The 22,327-nt window shown below is 40.3% G+C and overlaps 1 protein-coding gene across 14 annotated transcripts in view; it reads right to left on the minus strand.

The window, feature by feature from the left end:
* Positions 1–1,979: 1,979 nt before the first annotated feature.
* LOC138757496 (Krueppel-like factor 3) overlaps positions 1,980–22,327 on the minus strand; it is a 120,194-nt gene continuing 99,846 nt past the window's right edge. For 13 of the 14 annotated variants that reach the window (XM_069924945.1, XM_069924947.1, XM_069924953.1 and 10 more), the window contains 4 exons: positions 17,338–17,421; positions 16,164–16,305; positions 9,367–9,530; positions 1,980–7,127 (listed from right to left, as the gene is read on the minus strand). In XM_069924945.1, coding sequence (XP_069781046.1) covers positions 6,946–7,127; positions 9,367–9,530; positions 16,164–16,305; positions 17,338–17,421 — 572 coding nt within the window. In that variant the 3' untranslated portion in view covers positions 1,980–6,945. The remainder of the gene's footprint in view (positions 7,128–9,366; positions 9,531–16,163; positions 16,306–17,337; positions 17,422–22,327) is intronic. The other variant, XM_069924955.1, reaches the window with a different exon arrangement.

A 22,327-nucleotide genomic window follows, 5' to 3' on the forward strand; every position in this document is an offset into this window, starting at 1 on the left:
TATGATGAGAGATGAGAGATTTAAGAGTGATATTAGGGAAAACACTTTCATGCAGGAGGTAGTCCCATGTGTGGAATAAGCTGCTAGGGTAAACTAAAGAAGTGGGTACAATTATAGTGTTCAAAAAACATTTGGACAGATTTAGGATATGAGCTGAATACAGCCAAATGGGACGAGCCAGGAACGCTAACTTGGTTGGCATTGATGAATTGGACTGAAGGGCCTATTTCCATGCTCTAAGTGATCAGTGAAGATTTTATTGAGTGGTAGAGGAGATCCAATGGATTTGTTTCCATCCCTTATGTTCTTAACATCATGTCCATGCCAGCTCCTTGCAGGACAATTGATTCAGTCTCATTCCCTCACTCTATGGACAGGCCTTCAAATGAATGTCCCTGATGAACCAATCCAAATAATTTATGAAGCAGCAATTATTCTTTTTCCATCTCCTTGCAGGCAGAACCTTCCAGATAAATGACCTCTGCATTAAGCGTTTTTTTACTTAATTATGTCCTTTGAACTTATGTCCTTGGATCCAGGAACCATCTGGTTCACTTGTATTTTTCCCCATGTGGAGTATCTGGCAATTTTCCCTTTGTCAAAAGATCTATTTGGAGCAGTTTTGAAGACATTTGTACAATTCTTTGCATGGGCCCCCTCTTGTTTATTTTAACTGAGATAATATCTTCACAAGATCTGTGTCAGTGATCCAAATCACAGGCCTCATCCACACTGGGCATTGTTATATGCAATTCAGTTAATTACAGAACCGCTGAGACACAGCTTTGGGCCTTTACTTGGCAATGCCTTTTTCCTTTATTTGTCACTTATCAGTCTCTTGCTCCATGCTAATGATTGATGGGCATTTGTGTTTTCCTCAAGGTTTTATAAAAAAAATCCTTACCTTGTGAAGATCTACTTTATCCCAACTTTTGAATTTGTAACCTTGCCTCTCACCCACAGTTCTGTGTGTAAATTTGTTGCCTGTAGTGTGGCAGCAGGTGGACACATCATTACAGTGAATCACAACTAGCCTGGTTCAATAAATTTCACGTAAATTTGGATGTGACCTAAGTGCAGGAGTAGCACAATTACAGTTAGATTTTCTCCAACGTCCATGCCAATAGATTGCTTCATGTTCCCTTATTCACAATTTCACAGAATATTCACACCCAGTGTGTATGCACATTTTCTGCCGATGTCCTGAATAAATCTGCCAGCAGATGTGCCCATAACAAGGCACTTTTCGAGCGGATGCTGTCGGGGTAACCGAGCACCAACAGCAGAATTTCTGGGGTGGTTGGTTGGACTCATCATAGATTTGAAAAGGGCAGTGTGACCTTCCCAGCTCTGAAACTGGGACATCTGCCTGCTGAAACTGGGCCAGGTTAATTTGGCACAAGTACAATGGTTCCATTGAAATCAATGGAGAAATCAGCTGCTAAGCAAAAAGGATAATATTTGATTAGTTAAAATACTATAATTGTTTTAGCTCTATGTTTTAATACTCTGTTTTAAAATTATTTCTAGCATTTTTGAAAATTGGGTTCTGATTGATTAAAATACAAACAGACAAGTTTGATGCTGTTAAGCTGAAGGCAGGGTCTCACTACTGGTAACCTCATTCTTGTTTATGCAGCCCACTGCTTGTGTCACAAGAGGCACTGCTTTCCATCAATGGAAGGCTGGTGGACCATGCTGGAAGCAAGTGGTGTCTAAACTGCAGACGCGTAATCCACCAGGAGTGGTAAATCTCTTCCATATCTCAGCCAGTGTGTTACAGAGTGGCTGACATTGGGAATCAGATCACAATAGCATTGTTTACCGATTGAAATGGAACACCAATTGCTCCTTGCTAAAAAAAATGCCTTTTTTATATTAACTGTTCTCAAGTACGCACTTGAGTACGCTCATGATGAAAGTACAGAACTTGCTAATTGAATAGGCACATTACAAAATATGTTGATAAAATTTAAAAGTTTTGTTTGTGCATATAGTTTTATTGACAGATGTACAATACATATATATGTTGAATACAGAATAAGAAGACTGTACAGTACAAATTTGTGTTCACAGTTTGATATGACAAAATGTCATTACTAAACTCCCATGGGACAATCAGAAATGTTGAAGAAATAGTAGAAAATATCTTTAAAATTTCACATCTTTAATTATACTGACTTCAGACACTATTAAATGATTTAAATAAAGTTAACAAGACTTAATATAAACCCAAAATTACTCATTTAGTCTCTTATGTTGTTCTATATTTTCCAGCAAAATGTACTGCATAATCTATAGCAATAAATCTGCTGGAGTATTCAAAAGCAGGCTTGCAGAGATGCTGACCAGATGAAACATCCTAGTCATGTAACAAAGGGATGCTATACTGTATACCTACAAGCAAAAATACATTATTGTGAAATGAGAAGATTGTGTTCTGTTCCCCCATTTGTGAAAACAATGATTTCCAATGAAATTTCAATGATTTGTACAAAAATTTAAAATAAAAATCAACTGCAGATGCTGGAAATCTGAGACAAAACCAGAAAATACAGGAAACACTCACCAAGCAGTTGGCAATAGGAAAGTGAACAGAGTTGATGTTTCAAGTCAAAGACCCTTTGCCAGAAGCTATTGGTTTGTCGAGGGCTTCCAGCATTTTCTGTAAGAATTTAATATGTACTTTTGAAAATCATTTTTCCACACTGTTGAGTGGTTGCCACATTTTGTCAGAGGTTTGGGGGATATATGGGGTGCAACAGCAAATGACTCCCTTCTCTCACTGTTCTGGTGCCCCATTTGATGCTGATGAATCCATCCCATGAAGTCAGATTTGATTTGTAAATGGGTATATAATTCAGCCACCTTCTGGTTTGAATTGATGTACAACCTTGTGAATTATTTTGGTAATTACTTACTTTTTTTCCCCCCCCTGCACCCTTTTGAAAATAACATGGCAACCTTTTGCTTGAAAGAATTGGAGATACATCTCCCAAAGACCCAGCATTTTCCTGGATGTATTCCTTTCAGCAAAAAATGAACTTCCCCCCCAAATTCTCCATACTCCAGAAAATGCCATGGTTAGGTGGAGCTGTTATTGAGGCATTTGTTTCATTTCTACCTAATCAAACCATATCCTGCATGATTACTGCACAACCAAAAAGTGCCTATTTGCACCTGTTAAAATCTCTACAATGTTAAAATTAAAAATTTTCAAAATATTTTAAAAAACGTATGGGATTGACAGCTGCATAAACTGCCTAATACAATCATCCCTTTGCCCAGTACAACTTTGATTGGTTATTCATCTCATCAAAACTTCTAACGATTGATTCTTTTTTATAATAGGTCCTGCATGCTATTGCAAAAAAAATGAACCATATTTGTTAACATATTTTATTTCATCTGTTCAGCATCACTTTTATTTTATAAGTGTCACAATAAACCTCTCTAGCTAATTATCCCCAAACTAACAATCTAAACCAAAGTGTATGTTTCCCTCAAAAAAATTCACATTTTGGGTATCAAAGCTGAGAAGAATAGATTTAAAATGTGTCTGTCATCCAAAATTCCCTTCCCACCTCGGTATATGACATAACATATAACGGGGTGTTTCATAGTCTTTTAAAACTCTTGCTGCTTTACTGTTTCAAAACAGAGAGGGCTAATTACTTTTACAACTCCCTCTGAAACAAAACTATCCCAGCATTACTCATGTTGCAAACATTACCTGACTGCACTCATTTGCAAATGCATTTTATCTTAAATTCTTTGACAGATCACCCATGCCACTTCCTTACAGGAAATAAGTCACTCTTTTATATGAAAGATAGAAGAAGAAAAAAAAACTACTGTCCAAGAGGCAGGCCAGCTGCCACAAACTGTTGTGTACACAGACTTGAATGCTTTGCGATATTTTATCAAGTCGTATGTGGTTTCTCCTGATCTCGTCCTATTGCACAGAATGTAACATCTTGCGCCCCTGTAGCCACCTGTAATTCAAATCCAGACAGGTATTCCTATCAACAGCTACTGGTTTGAAAATTTTCACCTTAAATGATTACTTCTCAGCATTCATGTTCATTGAATAATAAACTCCAGAGGAGTAAAAATTCATCTTTGGTCAGTTCAGACTTTAATCCACAGGCACTGTTATATCACATCCTTGAAAATAACTAAAGATGAGTTTTGATCTGCCTAAATCTAACTTTTTATGTGGTGAAATTCTTTTCTTCAATGCAGAAACCTTACTTTAGGTTAAACTTTCCCATGAAAATAAATTAAAATCTCATGTTTTCTACCAAAATTACTTGAAAAAGAAAATTAAACCATTTTCATATTAGATCTGATTGATCTACTGTTGGCCTGCAGTCTACAGATATAGATAACTCTATCCTCACTCCAACTGAGTTAATTCTATTTAGATAATCCGGACCTGCAGTCACTGATCGTGGTGCCCCATTTAACTATTGATGATTTCACAGCCACATCTTTCCCTGACAGCCATGGATGCATATACCTTGTAGTTGCAAGTTATTGACCTTGATTGTAAATGGAAAATCCTGCTGCTTTCATTTTTTTCTCAGGACAATGATTGTGGAAACTCCTGAGTTACCAAGGGTGTTGGATTATGATTACAAACTCCGTACAAATTAGAACTGACTTTACTGGCTTCTTACTTTTTAGGTGCAGTCTCAAACTAGTGAGTGCTTTTAAAAAATATTGTGGTCAGTAAAAATGTTGTAACCTTAGTTTTAAGACTGTATGGAATTCAATGGATTGGTTTATATTGAAGTAATTATTAATTTAAGTTCCTATTCAAATAGGATGCAGTGGTCACAATACACACCTTACAGCAAATGGGTGCTCAAAATAAATGCAGACTGAAAACTAATATAATGCTGATTACTAATTTATAAATGGGAAAATAATTTAAGATGTGTTTTTAAAACTGTGATTTATAGCTGAGCATGTTAGTAGTGTGTGTCTTACAAACATTTTCACAGGTGTCAGAAATTTATTTTAATATATGTAATATTGGATTTTAGGCCGTCATTTTGTTTGACTTTTATTTAAAAGCTTAAAAGGAAACTATTGCAATAAACCGAATGGAAAAAATTATAGTGAATAAATTTGAAAACATTGCAATTCAGTTAAAGTTTACTACTCAAAGTATGAAATTAACAATAAAAATGGATTTCAGCGTGAGTAACAATGATGTTACCCAAAGTAGATAGAAAAGTTGTGCTGTTATTTCTATTCAGAGCATTCAATTTGTTGACAGGATAAAATGAGAGGTTACAAAATCTCAACAAATGCAAGCAATGAACCAATACTAAAAATATTTCAGCATGAATTAACAGAATTGATATTCTTTAAGCAGCTTAATGCTATTACCCAATACCTCAAAATAATTAAAATAAGATTTTACAAATATTGCAATAAATGTCTTGGTGATTAGCTATATTTCCTTACACTCATTTCCCAATTTGTTTTTCTTTCTTATTGATTACACCTTTTAGGATGTTCTGGGATTAACTTTAAAGGAACACAACAATTGCTGTACCTGGTGAATGCATCATGAAATTGGGATTGCATTCTATTGGCCTATGGAATATGTCAAGAAAATCTGTATAATTACAGATGTGTTAAGCTGTTTGAAAAACTAATGGGAATAATAGGAACTGAAATTTTTAAAACAAAAATCAAAATGGCCTCATTTCCCACTCAGAAGCTTAGAGTATTTTTATTTTCTAATGTGAACTGAATTATTTTGATCAATGTCCCACAACAATTCAATTTAAAATGAATTAGTGATTGCAAAACTTTTAAGTGTTTTGCACTGATTTCACAACATTCCTGTTTTAACTATCTGTGATTATAATAAAGGAAAAAAAAAGCCAAATGCTGTATAATCACTTGTTTTTCAAAAATTTAACATTCTTAGTAACAATTTTGCCTTAGTCATTGAAAATTTATATTTTTGTTTTATTAAAACTGCCTGATTTGTAAACCCATTTTACCATTTGTGCTCATCCATATTCTTAAGTTGACTAATATGATCCAAAACTAAAAACCGATGAGCAATGAAAAAATAGGCAATATAATCAAGGTCATAAATTATGTTGCTGAACTACATAGTCATTAACTCAGAGGTACCAGATTTCTTTTCTGTCTTTTTATTTGATCATGTTTGAGCATCACCATTGAAAGTACGGAACTTTCTCTTGGGAAAATGGAAGTTTTGCCATCTGGTTGATGAAACTTCTTCTGATCATGGAATTTGCAAGTCCACTGTACAAAAAAATATAAAGTGAAGTTGCTGAACTTGAATCTTTGGTGCTTCATTCACTTGCTTGAGTTGATACTGAAATACAAAGCCAGGTATCCAGGGAGTTAATCTTCAACAAAAGTAGTGAGGAATCGACAATGTAATTTGGCTACATGGTGGCAAGGGTCATGATGAGGCATCTCCTTCTTTCACAGTTGTTAGGACTTAAATTTCTTGAAATCCTCCAACCTCACAACAATCTGCCACACAAACCAGTCTCAGCACAATGAAAGACATCACTGATATCATTTTTGACATTAAAAAATGCTTTTTACATGAGATGTGGTTTTGATGAAGGAAATGGTAAAGAGCAGCATTCTACAGTGAAGAGGGAATTTCTCTCTCTGGCAAGAACATAAAGGCTTATTATTCAAAGAAGATCCTGATAATTTCAATAAGCAAACGAGAAGACAAAGTGGAGAATGCGATGTAAGGGCACGCTATTGTTCACCATGACTCCTGCACATATAAATGAGTTTTGTTTGTGTTTGAGGTACCGAAAAAATGGAAGTGTTCATCTACTAAAGGATTCGGTCCAGCTGAATCTTGGCTAAAAAAACTTGGAGAATAGTTTGAATCTGGTCTGGATTACATTGTGAACAGTGACCAACTCAGACCAGCATGTGACGCTTTCTGTGTAGAGCAAGGTGGTCTGAACGAGAGAAGCTGCGGTCGCAGTCAAGGCACTGGAAAGGTTTGATGCCTGTGTGCTTCCGGTAATGCCTGGTCAACTCATCTGAGCGGGCAAACTTCCATGTGCACCCTTCCCAAGTACACTTGTAGGGCTTCTCACCTTAAGGAACAAGAAAGGATGTAAGTTCAGTCATAACACATAGTATGAAGTGATTGCACTGCTATGGCGGCACTGCAGAGCAGTTAGCATTAAGGCACCAGCGATTTGCCTTCAAATTCATCGCTGTCTGTCAGGAGTTTGTAAATTCTCCTCATGATCATGCGGGGTTCCTCCAGCTGCTTGGGTTTTCTCTCACATTCCAAAAGCAGGCAGGGTTAGGAGGTTAATAGGTCACATGGGTGTATTTGGGCAGCAAGGGCTCAGCCAGAAAGGCTTGTTGCTATGATTTTAAAAAAAATTAACATGTATATAACGGAAAATTCAGATTTAAGAAAGTAAAGTAAATCTGAATCATTATCTTTATCTTCATTAGTATTAAGTAGATTAGAAAGGCTTTATCCATAAATTTGGAGGGGGCGGGGGGTTAATTATGACAGCAGCATGGTTAGGGCAGTGATTAGCACAACACTGTTATAGCACCAGTGACTGGGGTTCAAATTTAAATTTTGTAAGTTCTGGGAATGACCTGATTAAAGTGAATTTTACATAACTAAGGAGTTCAATACTGATTTTTTTCATATTACTTTATATTATGCACTCCTTTATATTTTACACTGTTTATTATTAATGTAGGTGCATTAGACTGCTAGCCATTGTAAGAATGTGTCTCAGGCAACCGGAAAATGCGCATATCCAGCATCTGCAATCCCTGTAGCTATCTTATAGCGGGGATTTTACCGTATCTATTTAAATTCAAAGAATACAGGAAGACTATCAAGTGCCTCATACATCAAACTCTTCATCAACTTTAGCTCAGCATTTAATTTAATCATTCCCCAGAGGCTGGTGGAGAAGCTGTCCTCGCTGGGACACAACATCCCTCTCTGTGACTGGAATCTGGAGTTCCCAATGGAAAGACTACAGTCTGTCTGCTTCAGTAGCAGACCATTGAGCACCTTCACACTAAGCACTGGTGCACCTCAGGGCAGTGCTCAGCCCGCTCCTGTTCATGTTACTAACCCATGACTGCATTGCCAGATCCAGCTCCAAAAGGGCTATCAAGTTTGCAGATGACACAACTGAAGTTAGCCTCATCAGCAACAAGGATGAATCGCACTACAGAGAAGAGGTGGAAAATCTCATGATATGGTGTTGAGGGTAACAACCTGAGTCAAGATGAAGGAGATGATCATGGACTTCAGGAGGACCAGAAATGATCACCCTCCATTACTCATCAACAACTCTGTAGTAGAAAGAATGGAGAGCACCAAGTTCCTGGGAGTTCACTTAACTAATGACCTACTGTGGACACACATCTCTTCACTTGTCAGGAAGGCGCAACAGCGACTATACTTCCTGTGAAGTGGGCAAGGCTACTGGCCATCATTATGTCAACCTTCTACAGGAGCTCTATCAGAGTGTCCCAGTCAGCTGCATCCCAGTGTGATATGGTTACTGCAGAGAAATGGATCGGAGGTCAATCCACAGGACCTTAAGAGTGGCAGAGAGGCTCACTGGAGTCTCTCTCCCACCCCCATTGAGGGTGCGCAAAATCCACCCTGCACACATCTTTCATCTGCTCCCTTCGGGAAAGAGATACAGGAGTATCAGAGCCAGCACCACTAGGTTGAGGAAAATCTTCATCTCACGGGCAGTAAGAATGTTGGATGACCGAAGGAACTGCTCACATTAACCATCTGAGACTCTTATATTCATGAAACAATATTTATTTATTTGTATATATGAATACTTACGTATGTACTGATTGTCCGTATGTGTGTTATGTCTGGTTGTGTGTCAACATGTTTTACACCGAGGACCACGAGAACACTGTTATGTCAAGTTGTACTTGTGCAATTAGATGACAATAGACTTGACTTGAAAATAGCAAAGGTGCCTACAGATGGAAAGGATGACCTGTCAATTGGAAATGACAGGCAATGTGGCTGCAATAAAGAATCATAATCAACTTGGACTTGTCCCAGAGATGCACAATATTTCCATTAGAGAAACATCTAAATCATTTTAAATCACATTTAGCATCACCTCTTCATGGTTTTTGTTAATGTGTGGTGAGGCCAGGTTAGAGATCAGAAAAACCCTCTGGGAAATTAAGATGGCATTCTTTAAATGTTTATATGAATTGATCATAGAAGCAACTAGCTGGTATAACTTATAAAAGGGTCTACGTTGAAACATCGTGACACAATACCTTTGTTACAACATTCTTTCTACTTACCTGTGTGTGTCCGCCTATGTGCCTTGAGGTGTGAACTCTTTGTGTACACTTTGTTGCATCCTTCAAAGTCACATCTGTGTATGCGACGTTTCCTTTGGGTATCTGGCGATTCAACAGGATGTGGTCGTCCAGCAGTATGAACGATAACTGAAGCAGTATGACTCCTGGAGAAAGCAAAAAAATTACATCAGCTTTCAGCTGGCCAGCCAACAAAAGATTCCATGCACAATGACAAATCCAATAATCTAGTTTTTTCCCCCCTGGAATATAGGAGGCTAAGGGAGTCCTTAATGAGGTTTATAAAATTATAGTCAAAGCCTTTTTTCCAGGGAAAAGACTTAAAAGGGACCTGATTGACATACTGATGTGGTGGGAAAATGGGATGAGCGGCCAGAGGAAGTGTTATAAGTGGAGACAATTGTGAAGTTTGAAAGAGATTTTGACAGGTATATGGATAAGAAAAGTTTAGAGGGATATAGGCCGAATGCAGGGAAATGGGACTTGGTTGGCCTAGACAGGTTGGGTCAAAGGGACTGTTTACATGCTGTAGACCTCTGTGACCTCATAACATGAAAAATATACCTGCATTTTACACACTGACTTGGCACTGAACAGATTCTTTGTACAAGTACTGTACCTCAATGTAATTGTTCCTCATTAAGATTGTTTAAAGATCACAGCAGACAGACACTTAATCACTTAGGGATATGTACCCAATTCATAAAAAACAGGGAGATGAATCTCAAAATCCCTAAACTTTGTACTACAATCCATTTCTCTGTAGATGGTCAGTAATAGACATGCTCAGAATTTCACGTTAATTCTCATTTCTTTCACAGAACCTGATGGGAAGGCTGGTCATGCACTAACAGTGCACATTATCCAAACAGTCAAAGCCAACTGATCTTGCAAAGAAAGTTCAGGCTCAAAGAACTGCACTGAGGCTTTTGATTGGGCCATTTTCAGACTTAAGATATTCTTGAATGAACATAATTGTTCTGCACTTTGCCTCAATAAACACCATGGATTGGTATGCCTTTGCAAAAGCTCTTTCCTTTGTACTTCACTATATCTTATGTTTATACTGGTGCTCAACTTCAAACATATTTACGTTGTTGTTGCAAACCACAGTATGTTTTAGCATGTTTGTAGTCACCTTATCGATCTAATTGCTTTCTTGCTGTAGCTTATATATTAGTTTACATGTGCAAAGATTTTGATAATGTCACAGACCTATACAATACTCCTGATAATAAAATATATAAAATATTTCTGCAAGGTGCATGCTGTTTATTTATATCCACGTAGAACTATAATATTATGATAACTTCCTTTTGTGAACTGGAACCAAAGATGAGTTAATGAGTTCCCTGGAAAAATGTAAAGAAAGGGTTGTTCAATTTGGGGAATGAGCAGCTGTAAAAGGTAGTATTATTTGGAAATTTGGATTAGTTGGCAGCATTTAGACTGATATTGTTTTTATTTCAAAAGGAATGGGAAAGCTTGAGAAACATATTTCTTCACAGGAGCTTCAGAGGAAAATCACCATTGCTGTTATCAAGAAGGTGGCCATTTGAAACATCTTGTGGCTTCCTGACAGGCCAATCCCATTTCTCCTCCCTGACCACTACGTCCTACTTTCATGCAGCTCCCCATCACTTATTTTGTGCACAAGCAATACTATTAGACCTTTAACAACCCCTCCTGATGTCAGCGACAGACTAGCTGCATAAAAGGCTGCCATGGAGGTGACTTGGTGATGGAAAGGCTTTGTGATAATCATTGTGAACAGCCATAGCCATAAACCAATTTATGACTCAATGTTCTCTACTAGGAGAGGCACCACACCAAAGCAAGATGAAGAATGATGCAATGGCCTCACTAGGGGGTGTGGACCACACTGGGTGACACCATCAGGCTGTCTATAAAATGTTTTTGCAGTGTTTCATCAGAAATTTATTATTTTTTTAAATAAAAATATCCCTAATTATAACAACAAAAATATTTTTCATAAGCCCACCTTACATGCATCAATATACCTACAAGGCTAAAATTCAATGCTAATTTACTTTTTGAACCTTCTAATGCAACCTGGTCAAAACTGTCATTATTACCCCATTACAATGATGCTTAGAATCACATAGGTTTAGTCTGCATGCTTATACTATTAGCGCATGCTGTTGTTTTCGTTGCTGCTGGTGTTTTATCTCATTAGTAACATTAGGACAAAACACATTACTAAAGATTCTGTATGGTTTGGTACAGGAGGAAGTCCGGGTGAGGGGGGTGGCGGGGGGGGAGCAAGGGATGGTGACACTAAACCTAGTGACGCCACTGGGATGATGGGTGAGGCACTTTGCACTAAGGTGCAAAATAACTAAAGGGGTATAAACTGTAACAGATCATGGAAAGTTATTGTACATTTTGTCAACTATGAATCTATCAGATGTAATCAACACTTCAGAGTCAGAAAGGGGATCATTTAATGCTGTTGCAATTAGATTAGCCGTGTCCTTATTGAATGTAGAGCTGAGTTGCAGGCTGGTGGGGCAGAGAGGTACCTTTACCACTTACATTTTGTTTTCCAAGTGAGACCAATAAAACCATGAGCTACCTAAACATTCACCTTTAGAAGAATGAGTGAAGCAGAGTTAGTGAAGCCACAACATAACATGGAAAAAAAAAAATACTGTACATTACAAAATGTTTTTGACAAGGTTTAAGGTTTCTTTTCATATATTTTCATTTTATTCTTTAAATCAGTGGTTCTCAACCTTTTTCTTTCCACTCATATACCACTTTAAGTATTCCCTATGCCACTGGTGCTCTGTGATTAGTAAGGGATTGCTTAAGGTAGTATGTGGCTGGAAAGAAAAAGTTTGAAAACCACTGTTTTAATCGTACCTAATTGACTCGTTATGTGCACGGTTTCGTAACTCCAAAGGAAATGAGCCAATGACAATTTTTCTCAAGCAAAATATTTCAGTAACATTTGGTCTAGAGCAGTGATTCTGAACCTTCCCTTCCCACTCACATACCACCTTAAGCAATCCCTTACTAATCACAGAGCACTGATGCCATAGGGATTACTTAAAGTGGTGAGTGGAAAGAAAAAGGTTAAGAACCACTGCTTTAAATACATCCTTATGTCTTAAATGAAAAGGGATGACTTTTTTTCTTTCTTTCCTCTCATGGTAAAAGCTCTGGTGCGTTGAGGGTGTGAGGAATTTGATATTATTCTATAGCGTCTCAGTGCTACAAACTTTCTGGTTGAAATGCTGTAAATATAAATGTAGAACACACACTACGGTGTTGTATAAATTTTGTTTATTATACTTCAATGGGAAAGAACTGTTCCTACCACATCATAATAAATAATTTGCTTCCAAAGATTAATTAGCCTCTTAGAATCTGTCCAATGAACTGATGTACGGTTCCACTTTACAATGCTGACAGTTTCTCAAAGACAAAAAAAATGCAAGATGTACTCAGTCGGCTGGGAAACATTTGTGGAGAGAAAAACAGAATTAACATTTTGATCCTGGTACTGGTGAAGGGTTATGGATCAGAAAGGTTAACATTGTTTCTCTTTTCACAATTGCCACTGCTGAGTTCTGCCAGCGTTTTCTGTTTTCATTTCATACTTATTGCACTTGCAGATTAAAAAAAAAAATTGGTTTGTCTTGACATCTTTTTCAGACACATTCAACAAAGATGCCCTTCTGGTTATGATCAAGAATATGCATTCACTCTCTTAACTGGGCAGCAAAATGAAAACTTCATACCCATGGCATCAGAGGTTCCTTGTTCCCAGAACCTAAATTCACAACTATTGACAAATGACACCTCTCCCTCGTGGCTCTGGCAAGATAGAGGATCACCAGAAATCTGGGGACTTTGTCATTGTTTTAATGCTACTGCAAAAAAAAATAAATCCAAATTTAACCAGTTTCTGAACTATCACTCCTTTTAAATGAAATAAAATTAGCAGCTCCTTGTTAAGTTTATTTTGCTAAAATAGATCTATTTTACGATCGTATGACAATATTTCTGGCAGCTACACCTTTCAAGCATTCCACCCTGTAGAAATGACCCCTCTGAGTACAAATATGTTTGGATATTGGCAGGGCAATGTAGTTTTTTCTGATTCTATAAAAAATCCTCCTTCGTTTCCTTTGCTGTCTGTAAAGTTTCAGCATTCTGGATTTTTACTGTTGGAGCCACTCCTTCGATGTTTCCTGTTGTTTTGATGCAGCTTGCAGGGTGTGGCTTCTCTCAAACATTGATGTCAACACCTAAAAGTAGTTTCTACTGTGGGCCCCACCCTCAGGATGTCTGCTGCAGAGCTACCACCTCATAAATAGATTTCCAAAGGGCTCCTTTTGTTTGCCCAGCCTCTAAAGCATAAAGATGTTTGGAGAGGTTGACTTGAAATTCTTACATCTACTAGATTTTAGAAGTGAGTTTTATATTAGGACTGCTTACATTTTCTTGAAAAGGAATTGCATCTTTTAAGTTTGTCCAATTACAGAACTAATTATCTATACTTTCAACTGATTGATACATTAAAATGCTGATTGTTCTGACCTTTATTTAGACTAAAATATTGATGTAGAGACAAGATCATCATGTCCTTTTCTTTGTTGAATGTAGGTGTGGATTTTAGATCATAAAAATAGCTGAGAAAGTAGAGAGCCACATGCATGTACACCACAATACAAATGCTTCCTTTACCCCAGAAACAAGTCACCATTAAAAGAGCTATTTCAAGAACATCATCTGACGGTGACTACCCAAAAGCAGATCTGAAGTGTATCAGTATGAATGTTTTAGATTGAAAATCCTTCATCATCTGGAGGGCCTTTGGCCAGAAATGTTAGCTCTGTTTTTCTTTCCACTGATGCTGTCTGACCTGATGAATGTTTTCAGTGCTTTCTGACTTTACATCAATTTTCCGGGATTTGTTGTTTTTATTTTTAATTTAGATAGTTTCAGTGCCTAATCTGTAGGTGGTTTTATAGAGGGCTCCACTTCAAGGCCAGCTTCATCCGTGGAGAAAAATTGTAACTTACCCTTTTAAAGAGCAGGTGCTCCAGCGTCACTTTTATGTGGAGCGGCACTCAGTGTGTCCTTTGGAGCTGCTGTAGGCAGGGTGACTATTGCTGTGGTGCTGCCTGTTATAAATATACGGCGAGCAATGGCCGTCTTCATTACCCATAATTCTCCAAGCATCTGGAACCGCTCTGGGAAATGCAGAGCAGTTCCAGCTGTGTGTGGGATTTTGGGTAAAGAAGTCAGCCATTGATCTGTCTGTGTCAACAGTGAGAATGTACTCAAAGGTGTCTAGCACGAAACCTTTCCTTCTATAAATGGATTTTACGTCTCTGAAAATAGTCATCATCGGTATGACTGCTGCCGTCACCTGCCACCACACCTTCGGGGCCACGGACTTTCTGCTCCATTCCCTCATCCTTTTCAATCTCTCAGCCATGGTGGATCAGGATCAAGAAGCCATCCCCAGAGCTGCTACAGGTGAATGATGGTGCTGGGCCAGCATGGTGGGTGGGGCTGGGGGCGGGGGTGTGGTAGAGTCAGACCGCTCCTGCTGATCTGCTGCAGAATGATCGTCATGGGCTCCATGATCCTGACCCGCTGCAGCCGGGAGATTGAGGAGCACGAGGGAGTGGAGCGGTAAGTCTGGGGCCCCGAAGGTGTGGTGGTGGTCACACCGATGATGGCTATCCTGCAGTACTCTAACGAGTTGGCATAATATGTTCATCTGCAAGATGTTTTGGAGTCAATGACTTGGGAATGAAATGCTTTGGTTTACCTGGGAAATTTTGTGCTCCAACACTCCACATTTGCACCCAGGATTCTGCTTGACATGAATTGTTTAGCGCAGATTAAACAGTTCACTAAACAGTCCTGGGTCACGGGCTGACTAAGTCATCGTGATGTCATCAGGCCACCCCTAGCCATTCACTTGCAGCAGCTGGACATTTATAGAGATGGTGCTCTGGTCCACCTCTGACACAAGCCTTCAAAAGGATCGGAGATGGCGCCTTGGAGCCACTCCCAGGGCATTTATGAAGATAGGGTCAGCGACGTGAGGGTGAAGAATCTCTGCATTTACAGTTGCATTTTTTTACTCTATAAAAGGGTCTTGTGATATTACACTGATTGACAGAGTTGTGGACAGTGTCAAGGATTATTAAAGAATACACCTGGCTGAGAAATGGCAGATGGAGTTTAATCTGGATAAGTGGGAGGCCAAATGCAGAGGGAAAGTATACGGTGAATGGCAGAACCCTTAAAACCATTGATGTGCCTAGTTTAGAGGGTATAATGGGTCAGGATGGACAAACCTAGATTGTTTACCCAGGAGCTTAAGAGGCTGAGGGGTGACCTGATGGATTTATAAAATTATGAGAGGCCTTTAAAGGGTAGACAGTCAGAATTTTTTCCCCAGGATAAAAGCAGCACACACTGGAGGACATGCATTCAAGTTGAAGGGTTTGAGGGGAATTTTACAGGAGATGTGTGGGGCAAATTATTATACAGAGAGTGGAGGGTTCCTGAAAAGGCTACTAATAGAGGTGGTGAAAACAGATACAATATAAGGTAGTAGTATATAAAATGCTTCTAGATGGATAAAAAAATATGAAGGGAAAGAAGGGGATAATTAACATGTGCAAACAATAGTTTTAATAGTTTTAATTTAATGTCGGCATGGGCTTGTGAGGCCATGTCTAAATTTAAATTAAATCTTTTTTTTAAAAGAAAAAGTTGACACTTACTCGTGCGATGTAACAGGCTGCATAGGACTGAGGACTGAAGAAGACACCTCATTGATGCAGTTATCTAACAGGTCATAGTTCTGCTTGGTCTTTAATGCTTTCATCATCATGTGACTTTGATCATCAGAGTTATGGAACTGAACTAGTCAACAAAAAAAAAGAAGGAACAGTCAAAAACATGATAATATTTTGTTCATGAAGATCAGTCTGTTTTAACATTCAGCACCAGATAACATCTCAGGCAATCCCACTCCCTCCACTTATAATTCAGTTCCTTCTTTTTAAAGTGTATGGCCTAAATTCTGTGGCTTTCACATACAATTAGAAAAAAATGAAATCTAAATGATAATGTAATGTTTTCAGTTCCACTAGTTTATCATGCATGGCTTATAATTCTGCATGTATTTCGATTTATAAATAAGGAATAGTCCAGTGCCTCACTACTGTGTGGCAACTTCATGGAGAGGACAGCACTGAAACCGGGTCACCAGAGCTGTGAGACAGCTGCATTAACCATTGCACTACTGCTCCCCCACCCCCACTCCCAACCAGTGAGTGACAGCACAAGAACTAATTATTGTTTTAAGTCTCTGAGAAACAAGGTCTCATGATCATGCATTGATGAACATATTCCTATGCACATTTACATATTAAATGAGAACAAGTAGATTACACTGGGATTAGAAAAACTGCTGCTACTCACTGTCAAACCTGACAGGAAAAAAGTAGGCTATCACAGGCAATGCCTGGAGGCGAATGCCAGCGAGGAGTTAATATTGCCAGGAAAGAAAGTGAAGTATTGCCAACTGTAGGACATCTACCAGGCTGTTGAAACGAGGCAGCTGGAATAAGATGGTGCAACTGATTAAACTATGTCATCAGTCTCTGTGATGTTTATTTACAAAAACAGTTCTCGCATTGAAGCACAACAAATGTTGAAAGAAACCTGCCAATTGGTAGACCAATGCATTAAGTTAAAATAAGTAGCAGGATGTGGACTTGCACCTCAGGTTATTGAGAATTTGGACTTGGTTGACAAAAAAAAAGCTTGGGAATAAAATGTTGCTTTTGGGAAAACTAGTCATGAAACCTTTGTACTGTAATGTTTAGCACTAAGCTGTTTCACTAATGTGGGGCAGGGCACTTTCTGGTCATGCAAGTTATTCTTGTTTACCTCCTCTTGAATGGTTACAAAACTGCTGATGCTGTGGCCGGGAGAGATGTTGGGGGCTAGAGATCGCACATTGCATAGGAAGACCTATCAAGGGAACAGAAATGTAAACATGAGAAAACACCAAGCAAAGTGAAACACAGATCAGATTTTTCTTACCATACCAAGGAGTTAACATTGATGTAAAATGTTGGCAGCTGCATATGGAAGTGCCAACATTTTCCTGCGTGTGACAGTGAGTTTGGGATTCCAGTGCTGACTGGCCAGGTTTGATATGTCACTGAAGATACTCATAAACCTCTACAGGTGTACCATGGAGAGCATTCTTGCTGGTTGCATCACCACTTGGTATGGAGGCACCAACTCTCAGGACAAGAATAAACTCCAGACAGTCGTTAACTCAGCCTGCAACATCAGAGGCACCAGACTTCACTCCCTCCAGGACATCTACATGAGATGGTGTCTTAAAAAAGGAGCCTCTATCCTCAAAGTCCCCCAACACCCAGGCCATCCCCTCTTCACTGCTACCATTGAGAAAAAGGCACAGGAGCCTAAAGATGAGCCCTCAGTGGCACAAGAACAGCTTTTTCCCCATTGCCATCAGATTCCTGATTGAGCAATGAACCAAAGAGACTACCTTACTTTTCGTGCACTAGTATTTTTATAGTAATGTTGTAAGATGGTTGTAATATGAATGTTTGCTCTATGATGCTGCCACAAAACACCCAATTTCATGAACTTGTTCATGACAATAATTTCTGATTCTGAATGTGGAGGTGCAGAATTTGTTGCCCAGTTTTTCTGGTGATTTATGGAATGAGCTATAATGATGGGCTCAAAATCAATGAAGATAAGGTTTTCATTTGAGGATGGCTATAATGGACTGGCAATATTTTTTAGAGTTTTTTAGTTATTTGAGTTTATTTCAATTAAAAAATTTCCACCTTAAAAACCCATAAAACATTGATTATATTTTTCACAGTTTTGGAATATTTCCAGATGTCACATTTTTGACAGCTTTCATAGTTGCCAGTCAGGTATCAATACTTAGATGGTTGTCAAAGTTCATTCGGAATTTTTGTGTTTTGGGTGGAGGGGGTGGGGGTGGGGTGGGTGCGGGGAGTTGGTGCAAGGGGCAAGGGGTAGTTCTTTGGAATATACTGAAGACATGAAAAAAGATTTATTTATTTCTTTTAAAATTATTTTTATTGAGATTTTAAATCAGAAAAATAAACAAAAAAGCAGTAAATCAACTGCAATGAAACCTTTTCAGATTTACAAATAATATATGGTGCAGTAGTAATTTTAAATCCTATAATATTGTAAGAGGTAAGTAAGAAAAAAAAGAAAATTAAAAAAAATTAAAACCCACAGTAATCAAGATTAAAATTCATATTCATATTGTAAGTAATGATAAATCTGAACAAGTGGCCTCAGAGGATCCAAACAAGCACGTCCAGCAACATTCACCATCGCACCTAATTAGTCAAATTATGGAAGTGAGCTATAAATGAGCCCCAAGTTTTATCAAAAGATATCTTGATTTTCGTGACATTATGCTGAATTTTCTCCAGATTTAAAAAGGACATAATGCAGCGGTCGCGGTGAAGAAGATCAACATGCACACCAAAGCCTTGAAGTCGAGACTGGTTTATCGCACTGGCTGTCACATTTATATGGGCCCCAGGCGCTGACATGAGAGCCACGCGTCATCGGAGCACCGGCCTGGGATTGGCCGGCATTCCCGCTATAGTTCCCTGTCTTCCTGCCATGTGGGAGGTAATCTGGGACGATGGCCAGTGTCACCCCCAGGTCCGTGCAGTCACTGTGTTTGTCAGCCATTTTGTGGGCCAGTGTGCATCCCCGTGCACGGGCTGCTACACAATCTCACCCTAAGAACCGGCAATTAGGCCATTGTTCGTTGACTTGGGTGGTCTGCCCCTGCATGGCGGGGGAGGAGTGGAGACTAGCTGGTTACAGTCCAGATATGCCAGCTTCAGGCGGTCGATGGTAAAGGTCTGTCTCCTCCTTACTGTCGATGGTGGGGACAAAAGTGGAACCATTCTCCCTGATGACCCTGTAGGGCCTCAAGAAGGGTCACTGAGGGGCGGCTGGTGTGCACCCCTTTGAACAAACACATACTGACAAGTCTTTAAGTCCCTGGGGATGTTATGTTTTGGCTTGTTGTGTGGTGGGGGTTGTTGCGCGACAAGGGTCCAGAGACTGACTTGATCGCGGGGCATGACAGAGCATCAGTTACCACATTGCTTTTTCCCATGATGTGCTGTATGCCCATGGCAAATTGGGACTCGTAGACAAGTGTCTCTGTTGTCGGGCCAACCATGGTTCTGATACCTTAGGGAAGGTGAAGACCTTGAATTGCTATCCTTCCAAAAAGAAATAGAAATGAAATGTCTTACCACCAGGTACAGCGCCAATAGCTCTCAGTTGAAAGCACTGTATTTTAAGCTCGGGGGGGGGGGGGTGCGGAGATGCCTGCTGAAAAAGACCACGGGTTGCCACTGGCCCTCAATGAGCTGTTCCAGTACACCTTCTACCGCTGTGCTGGAGGTGTCGACTGTCAGAGCGGTAGGTGCCTCTGGTCAGGGGTGGACCAGGAGGGTGGTATTGGCCAGCATGTCTTGGCATTTTGGAACGCCCTTGAAGACTCATAGCCCCAGGTAATGTCCTTTGACGCCTGCCATCAACGTGAAGAGGGGGAATAATGATGTCGGCTGCTGTCAGTATTATCACACTGGCAAATTCCTGTAGCATTGTGGTTTGGTGAAGTGCCAGATTGCCTCAAACTTTTTTTTTGGGGGGGGGTGGTGTTGCCCTGTGTTGGATTATTCTGTGTCCAGGAAATAAATAGTATCCAGGCTGAAATCAACTTATTGGGGTTAGTCATCAGCCTGAATTCACTCAACCGAGTGCTCAGTTGTCTCCGGTGGGCACCGTGGTCTTTGCAGCTGCAGCTGGTGATGTGGATACTGTCCAAATAGATGAATGCAAATGGGAGGTCCTGGCCCACTGCGTCTATCAGCTGTTGGAAAGTTTGTGCCGTGTTTTTCAGACTGAAGTGCATGTGGAGGAATTTGAACAGGCCAAAGGGGGTTTTAATTGCAATCTTGGGGACATCCTGAGGGTGAACTGGGATTTGGTGGTACCCCCAGATAAGGTCCACCTAGGAAAACACCCGAGCCCCATGCAAGTTGGCGGCGAACTCTTGGATGTGGGGCACAAGATATCTGTTGGGCGTGGTGGCCTTGGTGAGGTGGCGGTAGTCGCCACATGGCCTCCACCCCCTGCCCACCCCATTGTTTTTGGCACCATGTGGGGAGGTCCAGGGACTGTCGGAGCACCGCATAATCTCTAGTTCCTCCATTTTCTTAAATTCCTCCATCGCGAGGCTGAGCTTTTTGGGAGGGAGTCGGCATGCCCTGGCGTGAAGCAGGGGGCCCTCATTCAGAATATTGTGCTTTACCCCATACTTTGGCTCGGCTGTGGAGAACTGGCACCAGTATTGAGGGGAACTCCGCCAGGATGTAGGCAAACTTGTTATCTGAAAATGTTATTGAGTCAAGGTGGGGGGCAGATAGTTTGGCTTCCCCCAGAGGTAGAGTTTGAAAAGTTTTGGCCTGCACCAAGTGTCATCCCTTGAAGTCTACGAACAGGCAGTGGACACGAAGGAAGTCATCCCCGAGGAGCAGATGCGCTACTGCTGCGAGAGTAAAAGTCCATATAAAGCGGCTGTGCCAAACTGAAGGGTGATGGTGTAGGTACCAAAAGTCCTGATGGAGGAGCTGTTAGCTGCCCTTAGTGCTGGGCCCTGCTTGCCATTGCAGTTGTCAAGCTCTGCAGGTGAGCAGGACGCTTATTTCACTGCCGGTGTTGATCAGGAAATGCCTGCCTGACGAGGAGTCCCAGACATAGAGAAGGCTATCACAGGGCCAAACCACTGCAGCCATCAACAGCCAGGGCATTTCCAGGAAACCCACAGAGTTGGATCAATGGGCATCCACACCCCATCGTTGTTGATAGTATCAGAATTGTCCTGGGATATTAACTTGCCTCTCTGACGTCTTGATCTCACAGGTGCCTATTCGTGGTGTGTGCTGGTGTGGTCTATGACAGCACTGGTATCCTTCTTTGCTCTCTAGAGCATATCCACCCAAGCCATAACCCTCTGGAGATTGCTGAAGTCCTCACTGTGAGCAAGTGTCAGATATCCTTGGGCAGCTACTCCAGAAAGATCTGCTCGACGAGCAGGCAAGGCTTGAGGCCTTTGGTCAAAGTGAGCATCTCGCTCATTAGGGTGGACAGGATACTGTCCCCCAATACGTCCATACACGCCGGGAGAGCCTAAAAGTGTGGGTTAACAGCTCTTGAGGGCTGTGTATTTGTCTTGCTCCAGAGACTGCCATAAGAAGTTCATGACCCTTGCCGCCGTGTCTTGATTGAGAACGCTCACGATCTACAAGTAGCAGGTGTCATTGTTGATGATATTTTGAAACTGGAACTGAGCCTCGACCTGCTCCAATCACACGTGCATCTGTGACACCCAAAATGTTGGGAGCCTTAGTGAGACCGTGTATATGGTTGCTAGCTCCGCCTGGTCCATCAACTTGGGGTCCAACTGATGGTTGGGCCTGTTGAGGTCACCAATATAGTGGTTGTGCTACACAGTCATGGATAAGAATGAAATGCACACCAAAGCCTTGAAGTCGAGACTGGTTTATTGCACCGGCCATCACGTTTATGTGGGACCCAGGTGCTGACGTCAGGGCCCCGTGATATCGGACCGCTGGCCTGGGATTAGCTGGCATTTCTACACTAATTTGCAAATTAGGGCAAGTTCAAAATATATGTAACAAAGTGGCATCGAATATTTTACATTTGTCTCAAAGTGATCTAATGTCAGAATAAATTCGAGCAAGTTCGAGAAATGTACACGATATACCACTTTGAATTGAATAAGACTATGCCTAGCGCA

The sequence above is a fragment of the Narcine bancroftii genome, chromosome 3, assembly GCF_036971445.1.
Source record: "Narcine bancroftii isolate sNarBan1 chromosome 3, sNarBan1.hap1, whole genome shotgun sequence".
Lineage (NCBI taxonomy): Eukaryota > Metazoa > Chordata > Chondrichthyes > Torpediniformes > Narcinidae > Narcine > Narcine bancroftii.